Below are 20,058 nucleotides of genomic sequence, written 5' to 3'. Positions count from 1 at the left end.
TTTTGTCTGTTTACCTAAACGCAGATTCCCGGTCGGAATATTATTCGCTTTTTTATGAGAAAAATTGCATAAAAATAGATTTTAAACAGTGGTTGACATGCTTCGAAGTACGGTAATGGAATATTTAGAGTTTTATTGTCACGAATTGCGCCATGCGCCCTTATTTACCCTTTCGGATAGTGTCTTGAACGCACAAACAAAACGCCGCTGTTTGGATATAACGATGGATTATTTTGGACCAAACCAACATTTCTTATTGAAGTAGAAGTCCTGGGAGTGCATTCTGACGAAGACAGCAAGGGTAATAACATTTTTCTTATAGTAAATCTGACTGAGTGCTAAACTTGCTGGGTGTCTAAATAGCTAGCCCTGTGATGCCGGGCTATCTACTGAGAATATTGCAAAATGTGCTTTCAACGAAAAGCTATTTTAAAATCGGACATATCGAGTGCATAGAGGAGTTCTGTATCTATAATTCTTAAAATAATTGTTATGTTTTTTGTGAACGTTTATCGTGAGTAATTTAGTAAATTCACCGGCAGTGTTCGGTGGGAATGCTAGTCACATGCTAATGTAAAAAGCTGGTTTTTGATATAAATATGAACTTGATTGAACAAAACATGCATGTATTGTATAACATAATGTCCTAGGGTTGTCATCTGATGAAGATCAAAGGTTAGTGCTACATTTAGCTGTGGTTTGGGTTTATGTGACATTATATGCTAGCTTGAAAAATGGGTGTCTGATTATTTCTGGCTGGGTACTCTGCTGACATAATCTAATGTTTTGCTTTTGTTGTAAAGCCTTTTTGAAATCGGACAGTGTGGTTAGATTAACGAGAGTCCTATCTTTAAAATGGTGTAAAATAGTCATATTTTTGAAAAATTGAAGGTTTTGCATTTCTAAGGTATTTGAATAACGCGCCACGGGATTACACTGGCTGTTGAGCCCATAGAGGTTAAGGGCTTGTAAGTAAGCATTTCACTTTAAGGTCTACACCGGTTGTATTAAAATTAGATTTGAATGACGAAGAGCGGTTTCTGTAGGTTACAATACACGCAGGAGGAAGGGCTGTTACACTATGTTAGGGCTTCCTATGGACCCAATGCTAACCTGTTACTGTGTGCACCTCAAGCTAGCATTTGGCCCAGTGACCCTAATGGACAGGTCTTATTGCAGTCATAATGGGGTCAGCAAAGAACCAGACACCGTTAGAGCCTAGACTTTAGCCATTATCTTTACCCACACTCCACTGCTTATCTGGCCACCCAGGGGCCACTATGAAGAAGCATCGGGAGACGGAGGGTATTGTAGTGGTAAACGGGAGGGTAGGGGTCTTGCTATGGGGCTGGATTGGCTCAGAAGGGGCCTGAAGAGGCTCAGGCACCTCTGTGGGGGGGGGGGGGGGGGGGTGGGATGCTGGAATTAAATAACCGGAGATGCTATGCTGTTGGTCACCAACGGGGGTATCAGACGGCATTAGTGGAGTAGATAAACTGGGGCTGTGGGAGAAAGTTATTCTGATGAAAGTCAGGTGGGGCCTGGGGAGGTAGGCCAAAACATTGCAAAGCTCTGGATCGATTTTTCCACTGTAAAAAGGGCCTCAAGAGTTGTGATTATTGCTTGACTTCTAATAATAACCTCCAGAACGCAGCACATCTTACAAACAATCACCTGAAGAGCTGAGATGTGCTGCTGAGAACACCTCATAAATACTTTATGAGGGAAAAGAACTTTAGGGCGGGAGAAGGGGGCTGCTGTCAAGGTAGGAGTAAGCCGTCACAGGAACTTAGGGAACACAGGATCTCTCCCAGGAGACAGATACAATGTCACATTTCACAGTAGTGGTTTTTGCAGTTCTTGTCCATCATGACATCTCAACTGAGCTTCTTCTCTCCCTCCCCCGGGCTGATTAGGACAGAGCTGAGCACGGAATCTCTCGCTGGCCATCGCAGATGTGTCATCTTTGATTAAGCCTCATTGGCGAGTATCCTTAATCAACAGCGGGATGGGAAGAAGAGGTTGAGGGGTAGATATTGCTGCATGGCGGGCTGCACCTGCATGTCACTCCCACTAGAGGGTCGTGAGAGAGTGACAAGGGAGATACAGGCTTGTCGTGTTGCAAACAAACCCTGCAACAGATGAGGCATCAGTCAGACATCAGACCACAGAAGGATGTTGGTGGGAGGATGGGTAGAGCGGGGTTGTGAATAGAGGGAGTACAGCTATGACCGAAAGTGACTTTTTGTAGCAAGTTAGGAGAGCATTGTAGCTAACCGTAACCCTAACACTTTTCCGGACCTAATTATAGAAACCTGCGTATGCTCCGCTAACCTGCTACGAAAAAGTCAATTCCGATCGTAGCTGTACTCCCTCTAGTCAGAACCATGGAGCGGGGGAAGCCAAAATATTATCACACTCCAGATCTCTGGAGGCATATGAGTGAGACATACAGAATGAGGGGATTATAAAATCGCAGGGGTTACCCAGTGGAAAATCTCCCTGCTCTTCAAATGTGGTCATTAGAGGCTCCTCCATCTTCCTGCAGGAGCTTGGATCCTGGGAATCGAAGGGATCGATGGGAGCTGGATCTCTCCAATGCGTTTCATTTGACATCTGTCTCTTCCCGGGCTGAGGGGAGATTTAACTGAAGAAGCAGGAGATCTTTGCAGGTGCTCAAAATCACCAATTGTACACAAAGACCGCTCTGGGAGGCAGTCGGCTCTGTTCATCTTATCGCTCCATCGACCCCAACACCTCGGGGGGATTCAGAAATAACGTTTAACGCGTCCGGTACAGACTCCTTTTTCACACCACTTCTGACATCTGCGATCGCTCTCAACTATCCTTGGGGCCATCTTAATGTAATCATGACTTCCAATTCCCAGAGATGGAATGCTATGTCGGTGGAAATCAATGACAATGTTTTCTGTGTGTTTCCGGCCAATAACTAAGGCTCTTTGACACTCACCATGTAGAAGTAGGAGAGGCAGCAGCCAATGGACCAGAACACCGAACCGGTTTTTATTGACTTCACCTGTGAGGGGGAGAACAGACACAAAGGGTTAAGGACTAGTAAACGTATTCGGTCATTCTGTCAAACATATCATCCAGGACAACAAAGTTAATAGCACTTTCTAACTCCCACAGTATGCTCTAACTAACAGCCTACATTCACTTGATGGAACAGTGGAAAAAGGTGCTAGTGAAACACCATATAATATCAGTGAAACCAAAACAGAGGCAGGCATCGTTCTCCTGGCATCCGCCAAACCCAGATTAGTCTGTTGGCCTGCCAGATGGTTAAGCGTGATTCATCACTCCAGAGAACGCATTTCCACTGCTCCAGAGTCCAATTGCGGCGAACTTTACACCACTCCAGCCGACGCTTGGCATAGCGCATGGTGATCTTAAGCTTGTGTGCGGCTAGTCGGCATGGAAACCCATTTCATGTGCTGACGTTGCTTCCAGAGGCAGTTTGGAACTCTGCAGTGAGTGTTGCAACCGAGGACAGACAATTTTTTTTACGCACTACAGCACGCGGCGGTCCTGTTCTGGGAGCTTGTTTGGCCTACCACTTCACGGCCGAGCCGTTCTTGCTTTGATGAACTTACTTGTTGCTAAGGTGGTATCCTATGACAATGCCATGTTGAAAGTCACTGAGCTCTTCAGTAAGGTAATTCTACTGCCAATGTTTGTCTATGGAGATTACATGGCTGTGTGCTCGATTTTATACAACTGTCAGCAACAAGTGTGGCTGAAATAGCCGAATCCACTAATTTGAAGGGTTGTCCACATACTTTTGTATATCTAGTGTATGTACATAAAAGCAGGGTAAAGTGACTAGGCATCAGGATAGATAAGACTAAAATACAGAACAGAGTAGCAGCAGCAGCATATGATGTGTGTGTGTGTGTGTATGTGACGTCTGTATGCATGTGTGTGTGCGTGGGTTTTCGTGAGTGTAGTGTGTGCATACATAGCCTCGTGAGTGTGCTTAGAGTCAGTGCAAGAGTGTCAATGCAGATAATTAAATGGTTACCCGGACAAATTAATTAGCAGTCTTATGGCTCGGGAGGTGAAGCCGTCTCAGAGCCGGTTGGTCCGAGGTTCGATGTTCCAGTACCGTTTGCCGGACAGCAGGAGAGTGAACAGTCTATGGCTTTGGTGGTTGAAGTCTTTGGAAATTTAAGGGCGGTGCATTTGCCATAACAAGAAGTGATGCAGTAAGTCAAGTTGCTCTCAATGGTGCAGCTGTAGAACATTTTGAGGATGCGAGGGCCCATGCCAAACCTTTTCAGCCTCCCGAGGGGGTGGAATCTCTTGACCTGCTTCCCTACAACCCTGTAGATGCAGATGGGGGCATGCGCTCTCTTTTTCCAGTAGTCCACAATCAGCACATTGGTCTTACTGATGTTGAGGGAGAGGCTGTTGTGCTGGCACCACACTGCCAAGTCTCTGACCACCTCCCTGTGAAGTGCAATTGACATTGCGTCATCTGTGGATCTGTTGGGGCGATATGCGAATTGGAGTGGTTCTAGGGTGTCTGTGATGATGGTTTTGATGTGTCATGACCAGCCTTTCAAAGCAATTCATAATTACAGATGTGAGTGCTACTAGGGATGATACGACAATTAGAAAGGTTACCTTGGAGTTCTTGGTAACAGGGACAATAGTGGCCAGCTTGAACAATGTTGGTATTACAGACTGGGACAAGGAGAGACTGAAATTGTCTGAAGACACTTGCCAGCTGGTCTGCACATGCTATGAGAACGCGGCCTTGCTTGTGTTAAAAGTGAGGGCTGCCTGGCATATTAGTATGCTCCTAACACTAGCTGGGACTGCTGGTTACCTGGTCTCACCCCACAGCCTGAGTCAACACCTTAAAAGGACCATGTCTGAAAGACTACTGGGCGACAGCGATGGCAGGGAGCAGGACAGGCAGCGGCAGGAGCACAGACTGTTATATCGAACGAAGTCTGCGGTACACACCAGTCACTTCTCACTTGATCTGCTGACGAGGATCGATTAGCGGTGGAAAGCAGGCCTGGTGCGAATGTCCACCAGAGCCTCAGTTGAGCAGCGAAAACCTCTATCCTCCCACCTATTTTAAATCCAACCCTAAATGGTCTCCATGTCATGCTCGTTCCCTCCGATGAGGCCTCACCAAAGCGGCGCCATCTGGTTTTGACATGGGTGAAACTATACAATTCCTCACAGGTAATACTGAGGGAGCTGACAAAGATGTAGGCCACTGCTGAACACCGGAAGCCTATAGCTTTCCCAGTGCCACAGACAATTAAAAGGGAGCTGCCTACAATCTACCAGGGCTGGAGACTACTATGCAGAGAATGTGCATGGTCATGTTGAAATAAGTCCCCCCCCACACACACCACACAGCAATACGAGCAGGGCTAATTAAATGTGAGCCTAGAGAAACTGGGGAATTAGCGGGACAACAATGGAAGCACGGTGGAGAGGAGGGGTAGCAGGGAGGGGGGGGGGGGTAGCAGGGAGTGCTAGTGTTAAAAGGGGCAGCTCTCTGGGGTGCGAGAGGATTCAATTATAGATTAGGGAGGGGATGAGGTGGGGCCGACCCAGGCAGATTAAGCGGCTCGAGTTGAATGGGTTATTAGCAGATAAAATGAAGGAGACGGATAATGAAGATTGGGGAGAAGAAGCCTGGGAGAGGTTCCCGTTTTAGCATTTGAGGGAAGGGCTAGAGAATGAGAGAGAAAGAGAGCAGAAGAGGGGGAAAGTGCCAAGACAAACGTGGGTAAATGAGACTGATAATGAAAAGCAGTGACGCATGGCCGGGATAATTGTTTTTCCGGGGCTCTCGCCAAAATGGAAAGACCACGGTGTGCAAGTTTATAATTTTTCCCACCGATGGTGCCACTACACTGACGACGCGCCACTCAAAGATGCCACAATAAGCAATGGAACCGGAGCCACCCGTGTCACCTGGAACACACACGGTCTGCATTCCAAATCATGGCATCCTATTCCCAATATAGTGCACTGCTTTTGCCCAGAGCCCATAAGGTGCACTATATAGGAAGTAAGATGCCATTTCGGGACACGCTCGTTGTTTTGGTTCATTCTAAGACAGGTATGGTCTATGTGGAACGACAATGAAAAGTTCCTATGAAACTGCAACAGCTGCTCCTCTGACAAAACCAAATATTGAAATGATACGTATCAAATCATCGTGCAACGATCATGACAGAGAAGGCAGCTCATCACAATCGGACACTGCAAGTTACAGAGAATGTCCCTGGTAGCGTTTTAGCGGTACTCGAGTAAACGTAAAATGCACCGCATCAAGCAAATTATACGCTGGCTGTCTGCATTTCATGTCACAACAGTGGTGGAGAGCAGATAGCGGAGACCCTGGGTCTGGAGCCAGCCACGGCTCTGACATTCACTCATAGTGTGGGAGGTTCTCCGCGACACTCTGGGCGAGAGGTTAAACACTTTCGCAACTCCGGCAGCTCCAGGGTTTGCATGTGTGTGGCTAGTTGATGAAAGCAGAGGCTCTTCAAACCAAGTGTCGTTATCAGCTCAGTCACACTCGCCTGAGTTAACATGACACAGAGCACTCCATAGTGCAGATATGGGTCTTCAAGCTATGGAAGCAACAGTTGAAGGCATCTCAAGCCCCCGCAGTAGTTCGATATGTCCGTACTTAACAGGTCAAGTGTCAAGCTGAAAGACGTCCACTGACTGATAGATTGAAAGAGAAACAAGTTCAGGCACAACGCACAAATTCACATGCATGACTGGACAAACGGACGCTGACAGATGCACAAACGGACACAAGGTCCGTCACCGTCCCGCAGTGCTCGCCATGGGTGACTAACATGTGAAACGTGGTGTGAGAGAGCCCGCGTCACGTTTCCCTGCGTGAATGCCGGTGTGTCCTTAGGCTTGGGTTGAAAAGGAGGACAAAGCCGGGAGGGGAAAAAATAAAAATACAAAAATGTACCTCACTCCCCGTTTGTTAGGAGCGCTGTTCAGTTTTCCTCCTGAAAAAATAAATAGGATGCCTTAGTGTGGAGCGGTCCTGGCGATTATCAGCTTGGCTGGCATCTAAGCCCCTCTAGACAAGTGAAATGAATACCGGGGAACTGATGGGGACCCTGGCGCCCCCTGCCAAGGTCGCCTTTGATTTGTCCATTTACAATGCACTTCAATTTCATCTAGCCATGTGAATACATTGCGTGCACCTGCATCGGCCTCAAGTCATCAGGAAGCAAAATGTACAAAATGTGGGAAGGAGTAGAGCAGTGCGTGCGAGGCTGCGACAGTAATGCGATTGAAAGTAGAGGACACACTCGTGGCATAAAGTGTGGAAAAATGTCTGTTTATTTTGCCTAGAATCCTACAGCACATGGTCCATTTCCACTGTATTGTAAGCCATTGCGCGTATAGATAATACTTCCACCATGTCTATGTTAACTTATCCAATGTCTGGTCAGAGCTGTCATTCTGCTAGGCCAATCAGGGCAGTTTGTAGCATTAACAGAAAAAAGGGGTACTGTTCAATTCCTCGAACTGTTCAAGTGTGGTAAATAAGAAACCCATTTCACCTCCAACCTTAGATTTCTTTGATTACTCGATTTTTAAAGGTCACCAGCGGTGACTGAAACATACAAAGCAGCACACAATGTCCCAGACAGTCAGCAGACTGAGTGAAGGTTATCATGATTTAGTCAGTGTATCAATCATTTAACCACACAATGTCCCAGACAGTCAGCAGACTGAGCGAAGGTTATCATGATTTAGTCAGTGTATCAATCATTTAACCACACAATGTCCCAGACAGTCAGTAGACTGAGTGAAGGTTATCATGATTTAGTCAGTGTATCAATCATTTAACCACACAATGTCCCAGACAGTCAGCAGACTGAGTGAAGGTTATCATGATTTAGTCAGTGTATCAATCATTTAACCACACAATGTCCCAGACAGTCAGCAGACTGAGCGAAGGTTATCATGATTTAGTCAGTGTATCAATCATTTAACCACACAATGTCCCAGACAGTCAGCAGACTGAGCGAAGGTTATCATGATTTAGTCAGCGTATCAATCATTTAACCACACAATGTCCCAGACAGTCAGCAGACTGAGTGAAGGTTATCATGATTTAGTCAGTGTATCAATCATTTAACCACACAATGTCCCAGACAGTCAGCAGACTGAGCGAAGGTTATCATGATTTAGTCAGCGTATCAATCATTTAACCACACAATGTCCCAGACAGTCAGCAGACTGAGCGAAGGTTATCATGATTTAGTCAGCGTATCAATCATTTAACCACACAATGTCCCAGACAGTCAGCAGACTGAGTGAAGGTTATCATGATTTAGTCAGTGTATCAATCATTTAACCACACAATGTCCCAGACAGTCAGCAGACTGAGTGAAGGTTATCATGATTTAGTGAGTGTATCAATCATTTAACCAATGTCCCAGACAGTCAGCAGACTGAGTGAAGGTTATCATGATTTAGTCAGTGTATCAATCATTTAACCACACAATGTCAGAGACAGTCAGCAGACTGAGCGAAGGTTATCATGATTTAGTCAGCGTATCAATCATTTAACCAATGTCCCAGACAGTCAGCAGACTGAGTGAAGGTTATCATGATTTAGTCAGTGTATCAATCATTTAACCACACAATGTCCCAGACAGTCAGCAGACTGAGCGACGGTTATCATGATTTAGTCAGTGTATCAATCATTTAACCACACCAAAGCAGCTATTAGAGCATTACAGTGCATTCAGAAAGTATTCAGACGGAAGCCACTCTTCAGTAAAAGGCGCTTGGAGTTTGCAAAAAGGCACCTAAAGGACTATGAGAAACAAGTGAACTCTTTGGCCTGAATACCAAGCCTCACGTCTGCAGGAAACCTTGCACCATCCCTAAGGTGAAGCATGGTGGTGGCAGCATCATGCTGTGGGGATATTCTTCAGTGGCAGGGACTGGGAGACTAGTCAGGATTGAGGGAAAGACAAACGGAGCAAAGTACAGAGAGATCCTTGATGAAAACCTACTCCAGAGCACTCAGGACCTCAGACTGGTGAAGTTTCATCTTCCAACAGGGCAACGACCCTAAGTACACAGCCAACACAACACAGGAGTGGCTTCAGGACAAGTCTCAATGTCCTTAAGCGGCCCAGCCAGAGCCCAGACTTGAACCCAATCGAACATCTCTGGAGAGACCTGAAAATAGCTGTGCAGCGATGCTCCCCATCCAACCTGACAGAGCTTGAGAGGTTCTGCAGAGAAGAATGGGAGAAACTCCCCAAATACAGGTGTGCCAAGCTTGTAGAGTCATCCCCATGAAGACTCAAGGCTGTAATCGCTGCTAAAGGTGCTTCAACAAAGTACTGAGTAAAGGGTCTGAATACTTGGGTAAATGTGAGATTACCGTTAAAAAAAAAAAAAATACATTTGCAAAAATGTATAAAAACCTGTTTTTGCTTTGTCATTATGGGGTATTGTATGTAGATTGAGGAGGGAAAAACTACTTAATCAATTTAAGAATAAGGCTGTAACGAAAAAAAATGTATTCACTACTGTAAGTCGCTCTGGATAAGAGCGTCTGCTAAATGACTAAAATGTTAAAAAAAATGTGGAAAAAGTCAAGGGGTCTGAATACTTTCCGAATACACTGTAGATATTAGAGGTCGACCGATTATGATTTTTCAATGCCGATACTGATTATTGGAGGAACAAAAAAAGCCGATACTGATTAATCAGCCGATTTTTTATTTGTAATAATGAAAATTACAATACTGAATGAACACCTATTTTAACTTAATACATCAATCAATAAAATCTATTTAGCCTCAAATAATGAAACATGTTCAATTTGGTTTAAATAACGCAACAAAAAAAAAAAAAGTGTTGGAGAAGGAAGTAAAAGTGCAATATGTGCCATGTAAAAAAGCTAACGTTTAAGTTCCTTGCTCAGAAAATGAGAACATATGAAAGCTGAAGGTTCCTTTTAACATGAGTCTTCAATATTCCCAGGTAAGGAGTTTTAGGTTGTAGTTATTAAAGGAATTATAGGGCTATTTCTCTCTATACCATTTGTATTTCATATGCCTTTGACTATTGGATGCACTTTAGTATTGCCAGTGTAACAGTATAGCTTCCGTCTCTCTCCTCGCCCCTACCTGGGCTCGAACCAGGAACACATCGACAACAACCACCCTCGAATCATCGTTACCCATCGCTCCACAAAAGCTGCGGCCCTTACAGAGCAAGGGGAACAACTACTCCAAGTCTCAGAGTGCGTGACGTTTGAAACGCTATTAGCGCGCACCCCGCTAACTAGCTACCTATTTCACATCGGTTACACCACCCTAATCTCGGGAGTTGATAGGCTTGAAGTCAAATAGCGCAATGCTTGAAGCACAGCGAAGAGCTGCTGGCAAACGCACGAAAGTGCTGTTTGAAGGAATGCTTACAAGCCTGCTGCTGCCTACAACCGCTCAGTCAGACTGCTCTATCAAATCATAGACTTAATTATAATATAATAACACAGAAATACGCGCATTTGGTAATTAATATGGTCGAATCCGGAAACGATCATTTCGAAAACAAAACGTTTATTCTTTCAGTGAAATACGGAACCGTCTAAATATTGCTGTTACATTGTACAACCTTCAATGTTATGTCATAATTATGTACAACTCTTGCAAATTAATTACAGTCTTTGTTAGGAAGAAATGGTCTTCACACAGTTCGCAACGAGCCAGGCAGCCCAAACTGCTGCATATACCCTGAATGCTTGCACGGAACGCAAGTGACTCAATTTCCCTAGTTATAAGAAATTCATGTTAGCAGGCAATATTAACTAAATATGCCGGTTTAAAAATATATACTTGTGTATTGATTTTAAAGAAAAGCATTGATGTTTATGGTTAGGTACACATTGGTGCAACGACAGTGCTTTTTTCACGAATGCGCTTGTTAAATCATCACAGTTTGTCGAAGTAGGCTGTGATTCGATGAGAAATTAACAGGCACCGCATCGATTATATGCAACGCAGGACACGCTAGATAAACTAGTAATATCAACCATGTGTAGTTAACTAGTGATTATGTTAAGATTGATTGTTTTTTTAAAGTTAAGTTTAATGCTAGCTAGCAACTTACCTTGGCTTCTTACTGCCCTCGCGTAACAGGTAGTCAGCCTGCCATGCAGGCTCCTCGTGGAGTGCAAAGTAAGGCAGGTGGTTAGAGCGTTGGACTAGTAACCGGAAGGTTGCAAAAACGAATCCCCGAGCTGATAAGGTAAAAATCTGTCGTTCTGCCCCTGAACAAGGCAGTTAACCCACTGTTCCTAGGACGTCATTGAAAATAAGAATGTGTTCTTAACTGAACTGCCTAGTTAACCTGTTGGGGCTAGGGGGCAGTATTTTCACAGCTGGATAAAAAAACGTACCCGATTTCATCTGGTTACTAATCCTACCCAGTAACTAGAATATGCATATACTTATTATATATGGATAGAAAACACCCTAAAGTTTCTAAAACTGTTTGAATGGTGTCTGTGTATAACAGAACTCATTTGGCAGGCAAAACCCTGAGACATTTTCTGACAGGAAGTGGATACCTGATGTGTTGAATTACGTTTAAGCCTATGCCATTGAAACACACAGGGGTTGATTAATGTTTTGGCACTTCCTATTGCTTCCACTAGATGTCACCAGCCTTTACAAAGTGTTTTGAGTCTTTTACTGTGAGATCTGACCGAACAAGAGCCATGGAACGGTGATGGCCGATTAGACTCTGGCGCGCGAGTTCATGTTGGGTACCCTCGTTCCAATACGTTATAAAAGAGAATGCATTCGTCCACCTTGAATATTATTCATGTTCTGGTTAAAAAAGGCACTAATGATTTATGCTATACAACGTTTGACATGTTTGAACGAACGTAAATATATTTTTTCCCCTCGTTCATGACGATAAGTCCGGCTGGCTTAGATCATGTGCTAACAACACGGAGCTTTTTGGATATAAATGATGAGCTTTTTTGAACAAAACTACATTCGTTATGGACCTGGGATTCCTGGAAGTGACATCTGATGAAGAGAATCAAAGGTAATGGATTATTTACATAGTATTTTGGATTTTAGATCTCTCCAACATTGCCGTTTGTCTGTATAGCAAAGCATATTTTTCTGGGCGCAGTGCTCAGATTATTGCAAAGTGTGATTTCCCAGTAAGGTTATTTTTAAATCTGGCAAGTTGATTGCGTTCAAGAGATGTAAATCTATAATTCTTTAAATGACAATATAATATTTTACCAATGTTTTCTAATTTTAATTATTTAATTTGTGGTGCTGACTTGACTGCCGGTTATTGGAGGGAAACGATTTCCTGAACATCAATGCCATAGTAAAACGCTGTTTTTGGATATAAATATGAACTTGATAGAACTAAAAATGCATGCATTGTCTAACATAATGTCCTAGGAGTGTCATCTGATGGAGATTGTAAAAGGTTAGTGCATCATTTTAGCTGGTTTTATGGTTTGGTGACGCCCGTCTTTGAATTGACAAAACATTACACACAGCTATTGTCAATGTACTCTCCTAACATAATCTAACTTTATGCTTTCGCCGTAAAACCTTTTTGAAATCGGACAACGTGGTTAGATTAAGGAGATGTTTATCTTTCAAAGGGTGTAAGATAGTTGTATGTTTGAAAAATTTGAATTTTGACATTTATTTGGTTTCAAATTTGCCGCTCTTGAAATGCACCTGCTGTTGATAGGGTGCACCACGGGTGGCACGCTAGCGTCCCACATAGCCCCAAGAAGTTAGATAAAGGTGTAAACAATCGATTTTTTTCCCCTTTTTTTATATATATATTTTAATCGGCATCCAAAAATACCGATTGTTATAAAAACTTGAAATTGGCCCTAATTAAAATCGGTCGACCTCTAGTAGATATTAGAACATTACGTCACCCCGCTCCTCCGCTCTCTCCACTGGCTTCCAGATGAAGGTCGCATCCGCTACAAGACCATGGTGATTGCCTACGGAGCTGTGAAGGGAACGGCACCTCCATACCTTCAGGCTCTGATCAGGCCCTACACCCAAACAAGGGCACTGCGTTCATCCACCTCTGGCCTGCTGGCCCCCCTACCTCTGAGGAAGCACAGTTCCCGCTCAGCCCAGTCAAAACTGTTCGCTGCTCTGGCACCCCAATGGTGGAACAAGCTCCCTCAGAACGTCAGGACAGCGGAGTCAATCACCACCTTCCGGAGACACCTGAAACCCCACTTCTTTAAGGAATACCTAGGATAGGATAAAGTAATCCTTCTAACCCCCCCCCCCCCCCCCCCCTTAAAAGATTTAGATGCACTATTGTAAAGTGGTTGTTCCACTGGATATCATAAGGTGAATGCACCAATTTGTAAGTCGCTCTGGATAAGAGCGTCTGCTAAATGACTTAAATGTAATGTAAATGTAACATTAACCTGTTTAGGATAGGGGGCAGTATTTTCACGGCCGGATAAAAAACGTACCCGATTTAATCTGGTTATTACTCCTGCCCAGAAACTAGAATATGCATATAATTTGATTTGGATAGAAAACACCCTAAAGTTTCTAAAACTGTTTGAATGGTGTCTGTGAGTATAACAGAACTCATATGGCAGGCCAAAACCTGAGAAGATTGCATACAGGAAGTGCCCTCTGACCATTTCTTGGCCTTCTATAGCCTCTTTATGGAAAATAGAGGATCTCTGCTGTAACGTGAAATTTCTAAAGGCTCCCATAGGCTCTCAGAAGGCGCCAGAAAGGGGAATGATGACTCTGCAGTCCCTGGGCGAAAAACAGTAGCGCATTTGGATAGTGGTCGATCTGAGAACAATGAAATGGGAGCGAGCGTGCACGTGAAGAGTCCATTTTACATTTTCAGTCTTTGAACGAAAACAACGTCTCCTGGTGGGAATATTATCGCTATTTTACGAGAAAAATCGCATAAAAATAGATTTTAAACAGCGTTTGACATGCTTCGAAGTACGGTAATGGAATATTTTGAATTTTTTTGTCACGATACGCGCCGGCGCGTCACCCTTCGGATAGTGTCTTGAACGCAAGAACAAAACGCCGCTATTTGGATATAACTATGGATTATTTGGAACCAAAACAACATCGGGTGTAAACTAGAAGTCCTGGGAGTGCATTCTGACGAAGAACAGCAAAGGTAATCCAATTTTTCTTATAGTAAATCTGAGTTTGGCGAGTGCCAAACTTGGTGGGTGTCAAAATAGCTAGCCATGATGGCCGGGCTATCTACTCAGAATATTGCAAATGTGCTTTCACCGAAAAGCTATTTTAAAATCGGACATAGCGATTGCATAAAGGAGTTCTGTATCTATAATTCTTAAAATATGTATTTTGTGAACGTTTATTGTGAGTAATTTAGTCAATTCACCGGAAGTTTGCGGTGGGTATGGTAGTTCTGAACGTCACATGCTAATGTAAAAAGCTGGTTTTTGATATAAATATTAACTTGATTGAACAAAACATGCATGTATTGTATAACATAATGTCCTAGGAGTGTCATCTGATGAAGATCAAAGGTTAGTGCTGCATTTAGCTGTGGTTTTGGTTTTTGTGACATTATATGCTAGCTTGAAAAATGGGTGTCTGATTATTTCTGGCTGGGTACTCTCCGGACAAAATCTAATGTTTTGCTTTCGTTGTAAAGCCTTTCTGAAATCAGACAATGTGGTTAGATAAAGGAGAGTCTTGTCTTTGAAAAATTGAAGTTTTGGGATTTTTTAGGAGTTTGTAATTCGCGCCACGCCCTATCATTGGATATTGGAGCGGTGTTCCGCTAGCGGAACATCTAGATGTAAAAGGACTGCAAATGTCTTCAAATAGAACATGTCCCTCCCTTCAAATCAACGGGGCATGAGTATACGATCGGAAAACTGAAAAAGAACATCCAACTGGTACTTCAGAGTGTTACAGCGCCAATAGTCTGGTCCTGGACTAAAAAGCTATTTTGATGATTCTCCATTGAGGTTGCTTTTTAGTCCAGGACTAGGCTTAATCTGTGTCTGGGAAACCGCCCCTAAATGTGTTAAAACATCAAATAAAGGATCTAAAAAGGATATTTAAATGATAAAGTTCTGACTGGAAGGGGCAGGCTTACCCATAGGTAGTAGGTGAACTGCAGGGCGAAGATGGCGATGCCCTCGTTGTCGAAGGAGCCGGCCACAGAGCGGGAGATGTACCCGGGCACGATTGCGATAAAGCAGGCAGCCAGAAGCCCCGCCCCCTGGTTCCACAGCTCCCGCGTCAGCAGGAAGGTGGAGATGGACGTCAGGCCGCTGAAGACTGGAGCCAGGAAGACGCAGACGTCCCTGATGTGCACCGTCAAGTGCAGCAGGTTTAGCACGTAGTGGATAAGGCCTGCGGTGACCATCAAACCTGGATATACCTGGAGAGAGAAAGAGACGAGCTAGAGGGAGTGGAATGGGAACATTTATGGCACCTTCATGCAAATAGTTGGGGATACCTGTCTTATCCTGGATATAAAATGCTGACTGCCTTTTAATTAACCCTAATGTACTGTAACTTTATCCACTGAGCAGTTCGTCGGAACTCCACAGGTCAGGCAGGAGAGTGATACATCAAGAAAGTGACGGCTTGCTGTGTCCATTTGCTTGACATACCACAAGAGTGAGTCAAGTTAATTGAATCTGCTCTGGATTTACACTTGTGGAAACCCAGGTAAGGCGATATTCTCCACCGAAATACTGCCTAATTGCCTAATTCAAGGCTGAGGCCTCAAACAGCCAAACCTTAAGGCTCGGTCTATAATGCATGACACTGGTCCTAATTAGGCTTGTGTGAGGTTTCTGAAGTCGGGAAGGGGGGCTGTGTTTCAGTGTGAGTGATGCCTTGAGGTATGCTATGCCAGGCATAGAGGAGTCCAGGGTACTTTGGCAAGTCTCTGCCTGCAGTGATTCTCATTTCTAAATAGCTAGTCATAGCCTAGGAGGGCTAAACTATCAACCAGGGTGTTATTGCACCTCTCTCCCAAATCATCCAACCCAGTCCTGAGGATTGAGCCTAGCAACTGCTGAAATAATCACTGTTTGTTTGGCCCCAGAACAGATGCTCGGCTCTCTGTAGTCTGTATTACCCCCATATTCCTTTGAATTTGTGCCCTTCAGCTTGAAAATGTGCCTGGTCCATTTCTTTACAGTAACAAAGGGCAGTTTATTGGCTTGGCAGAGCCCTATTGTTAAAGAGTGTCACATTTCTTCAGCCCTCAAATCTTATCTACGACTCTGGAGGGGGAGTGGCTGGCCAATGTCCCCCTTGAGTGGGAGAGAAAAGAGGGATCTGCAGAGACGCAGCCACTGTCACATTAACTGGTATCTGCTCGTCCGTCGACTAAAGGCGTGACCCTTCGTGTTAGCATACACAATGAACGAGGGCTGTCAGACTCATCTGCAGCAGTTTGAATACAGACAGGGGAGAGGAGAGCTAATGGCGGGGCGGCATAATGGAGGAAGGATGCAGGGGTGGGTTGCGGCACACTGCTTAGGTCCCTGTTCGGAGATGGGAGAGGTGCTAAAATGTACACACAGACTAGCAACAAAGGGTTTTGGGGAATACCACTCTGAAGAAATGGCAGAGTGACACCGTTCAGGTGTTAAAGTAATGCTTGAAAAAAGTCAGGCAACTCTTGGGTATACTTCATAATCTGCATGGGATGGATTGCATTTGATACAGTCAAGCTGCACTTCAACAGGTACTACAACAACCTATCCCTTAACGTAACCAAGACTAAGGAGATGATTGTGGACTACAGGAAAAGGAGGACCGAGCACGCCCCCATTCTCATTGACGGGGCTGTAGTGGAGCAGGTTGAGAGCTTCAAGTTCCTTGGTGTCCACATCAAAGGGTCCAAACACACCAAGACAGTTGTGAAGAGGGCACGACAAAGCCTATTCCCCCTCAGGAAACTAAAAAGAATTGGCATGGGTCCTCAGATCCTCAAAAGGTTCTACAGCTGCAACGACGACAGCATCCTGACTGGTTGCATCACAGCCTGGTACGGCAATTGCTCGGCCTCCGACCGCAAGGCACTACAGAGGGTACTGCATACGGCCCAGTACATCACTGGGGCTAAGCTGCCTGCCACCCAGGACCTCTACAACAGGCAGTGTCAGAGGAAGGCCCTAAAAATTGTCAAAGACCCCAGCCATAGACTATTCGCTCTACTACCGCATGGCAAGCGGTACCAGAGTGCCAAGTCTAGGACAAAAAGGCTTCAACAGTTTTTACACCCAAGCCATAAGACTCCTGAACAGGTAATCAAATGGCTACCTGGACTATTTGTGTGCCCCCACCCCCCCAACCCTTCTTTTACGCTGCTGCTACTCTGTTTATCATATATGCATAGTCACTAACTATATATACTACCTCAATTGGCCCGACCAACCAGTTCTCCCGCACATTTGCTAACCGGACACTCTGCGCCACCTGCGAACCACCTCTTCTACGCTACTGCTACGCTCTGTTCATCATACACTGCTCAAAAAAATAAAGGGAACACTTAAACAACACAATGTAACTCCAAGTCAATCACACTTCTGTGAAATCAAACTGTCCACTTAGGAAGCAACACTGATTGACAATAAATTTCACATGCTGTTGTGCAAATGGAATAGACAACAGGTGGAAATTATAGGCAATTAGCAAGACACCCCCAATAAAGGAGTGGTTCTGCAGGTGGGGACCACAGACCACTTCTCAGTTCCAATGCTTCCTGGCTGATGTTTTGGTCACTTTTGAATGCTGGCGGTGCTTTCACTCTAGTGGTAGCATGAGACGGAGTCTACAACCCACACAAGTGGCTCAGGTAGTGCAGCTCATCCAGGATGGCACATCAATGCGAGCTGTGGCAAGAAGGTTTGCTGTGTCTGTCAGCGTAGTGTCCAGAGCATGGAGGCGCTACCAGGAGACAGGTCAGTACATCAGGAGACGTGGAGGAGGCCGTAGGAGGGCAACAACCCAGCAGCAGGACCGCTACCTCCGCCTTTGTGCAAGGAGGAGCAGGAGGAGCACTGCCAGAGCCCTGCAAAATGACCTCCAGCAGGCCACAAATGTGCATGTGTCTGTTTCTGACCGTTTGAGCAGACTCCATGAGGGTGGTATGAGGGCCCGACGTCCACAGGTGGGGGTTGTGCTTACAGCCCAACACCGTGCAGGACGTTTGGCATTTGCCAGAGAACACCAAGATTGGCAGATTCGCCACTGGCGCCCTGTGCTCTTCACAGATGAAAGCAGGTTCACACTGAGCACATGTGACAGAGTCTGAAGACGCCGTGGAGAACGTTCTGCTGCCTGCAACATCCTCCAGCATGACCGGTTTGGCGGTGGGTCAGTCATGGTGTGGGGTGGCATTTCTTTGGGGGGGCCGCACAGCCCTCCATGTGCTCGCCAGAGGTAGCCTGACTGCCATTAGGTACCGAGATGAGATCCTCAGACCCCTTGTGAGACCATATGCTGGTGCGGTTGGCCCTGGGTTCCTCCTAATGCAAGACAATGCTAGACCTCATGTGGCTGGAGTGTGTCAGCAGTTCCTGCAAGAGGAAGGCATTGATGCTATGGACTGGCCTGCCCGTTCCCCAGACCTGAATCCAATTGAGCACATCATGTCTCGCTCCATCCACCAACGCCACGTTGCACCACAGACTGTCCAGGAGTTGGCGGATGCTTTAGTCCAGGTCTGGGAGGAGATACCTCAGGAGACCATCTGCCACCTCATCAAGAGCATGCCCAGGCGTTGTAGGGAGGTCATACAGGCACGTGGAGGCCACACACACACTACTGAGCCTCATTTTGACTTGTTAAGGACATTACATCAAAGTTGGATCAGCCTGTAGTGTGGTTTTCCACTTTAATTTTGAGTGTGACTCCAAATCCAGACCGCCATGGGTTGATAAATTGGATTTCCATTATTATTTTTGTGTGATTTTGTTGTCAGCACATTCAACTATGTAAAGAAAAAAGTATTTAATAAGGTTATTTATTTCATTCAGATCTAGGGTGTGTTGTTTAAGTGTTCCCTTTATTTTTTTTTGCAGTATATATGCATAGTCACTAACCATATCTACATGTACATACTACCTCAAATCAGCCCGACTAACCGGTGTCTGTATGTAGCCTCGCTACTTTTATAGCCTCGCTACTGTTATTTTCACTGTCTTTTTACTGTTGTTTTTATTTCTTTACTTACTTCTTGAAAAACCCAGCTGCATTGCAGTTACTTGACACAATCAAACCGGTGCGCCTGGCACCTACTACCATACCCTGTTCAAAGGCACTTTTGTCTTTTCACCCTCTGAATGGCACACGCACACAATCCATGTCTCACAGCTTAAAAACCGGTCTCTTCTTCTTCAGCTACACTGATTGAAGAGGGTTTAACAGGTGACATCAATAAGGGATCATAGCTTTGACCTGGATTCACCTGGTCAGTCATGTCATGGAAATGGTTGCGAGACACAGTGCATACTCATAAGTCCCGTGCCATTATTTTATAGGAAGAAGAATATAATTGAACTTAGCTGAATAAAATGGGATGGATATTGTTCCCCATTCTGAAGTGTACATGAAGTGACTAAAGTGTTCATTTGAAACAGGTCCTATAAGCTAGAGTTAGAGTTATTTGGCAACTGTAGTTCTCAGTGATACAAACCTTAGATTGTCTTAAAAATAAAAACATCTATGGGCTGCATGATGCTGCTATAGGCTATTGATGATTTTAAAAAGCTTGACCTCTGTTCCTTGCCTCAGGCTGCATACGTTCTCATCAAGTGATCATGTTTTCACCCATCGAGACTATTTTCAATTGAATCACTCCACACATAAACCACTGAGAAGCATTGAGCATCTCGCTTCGTGACAGGTGATATTCCTCGCAAGTAGGCCAGTGCTTAATTTGGTAACCGTTGGGGAACCGCTATAGAAACATGCTTTCACTACATTGTTGACAGCC

At 44.8% G+C, this 20,058-nt stretch overlaps 1 protein-coding gene across 2 annotated transcripts in view; it reads right to left on the bottom strand.

Annotated features, from left to right (window-relative positions):
- Positions 1-20,058, bottom strand: part of LOC106588202 (dolichyl-diphosphooligosaccharide--protein glycosyltransferase subunit STT3B) — a 110,913-nt gene that overhangs the window by 27,196 nt on the left and 63,659 nt on the right. For both annotated transcript variants that reach the window (XM_014176962.3, XM_014176961.3), the window contains exons 3-4: positions 15,193-15,480; positions 2,972-3,037 (exon numbers count right to left, since the gene is read on the bottom strand). In XM_014176962.3, coding sequence (XP_014032437.1) covers positions 2,972-3,037; positions 15,193-15,480 — 354 coding nt within the window. The remainder of the gene's footprint in view (positions 1-2,971; positions 3,038-15,192; positions 15,481-20,058) is intronic.

Source organism: Salmo salar, chromosome 27 (assembly GCF_965601325.2).
Source record: "Salmo salar chromosome 27, fSalSal1, whole genome shotgun sequence".
NCBI lineage: Eukaryota > Metazoa > Chordata > Actinopteri > Salmoniformes > Salmonidae > Salmo > Salmo salar.
The sequence above is the reverse complement of the archived record's forward strand: the minus strand, read 5'-3'. Positions and strand labels throughout refer to the sequence as shown.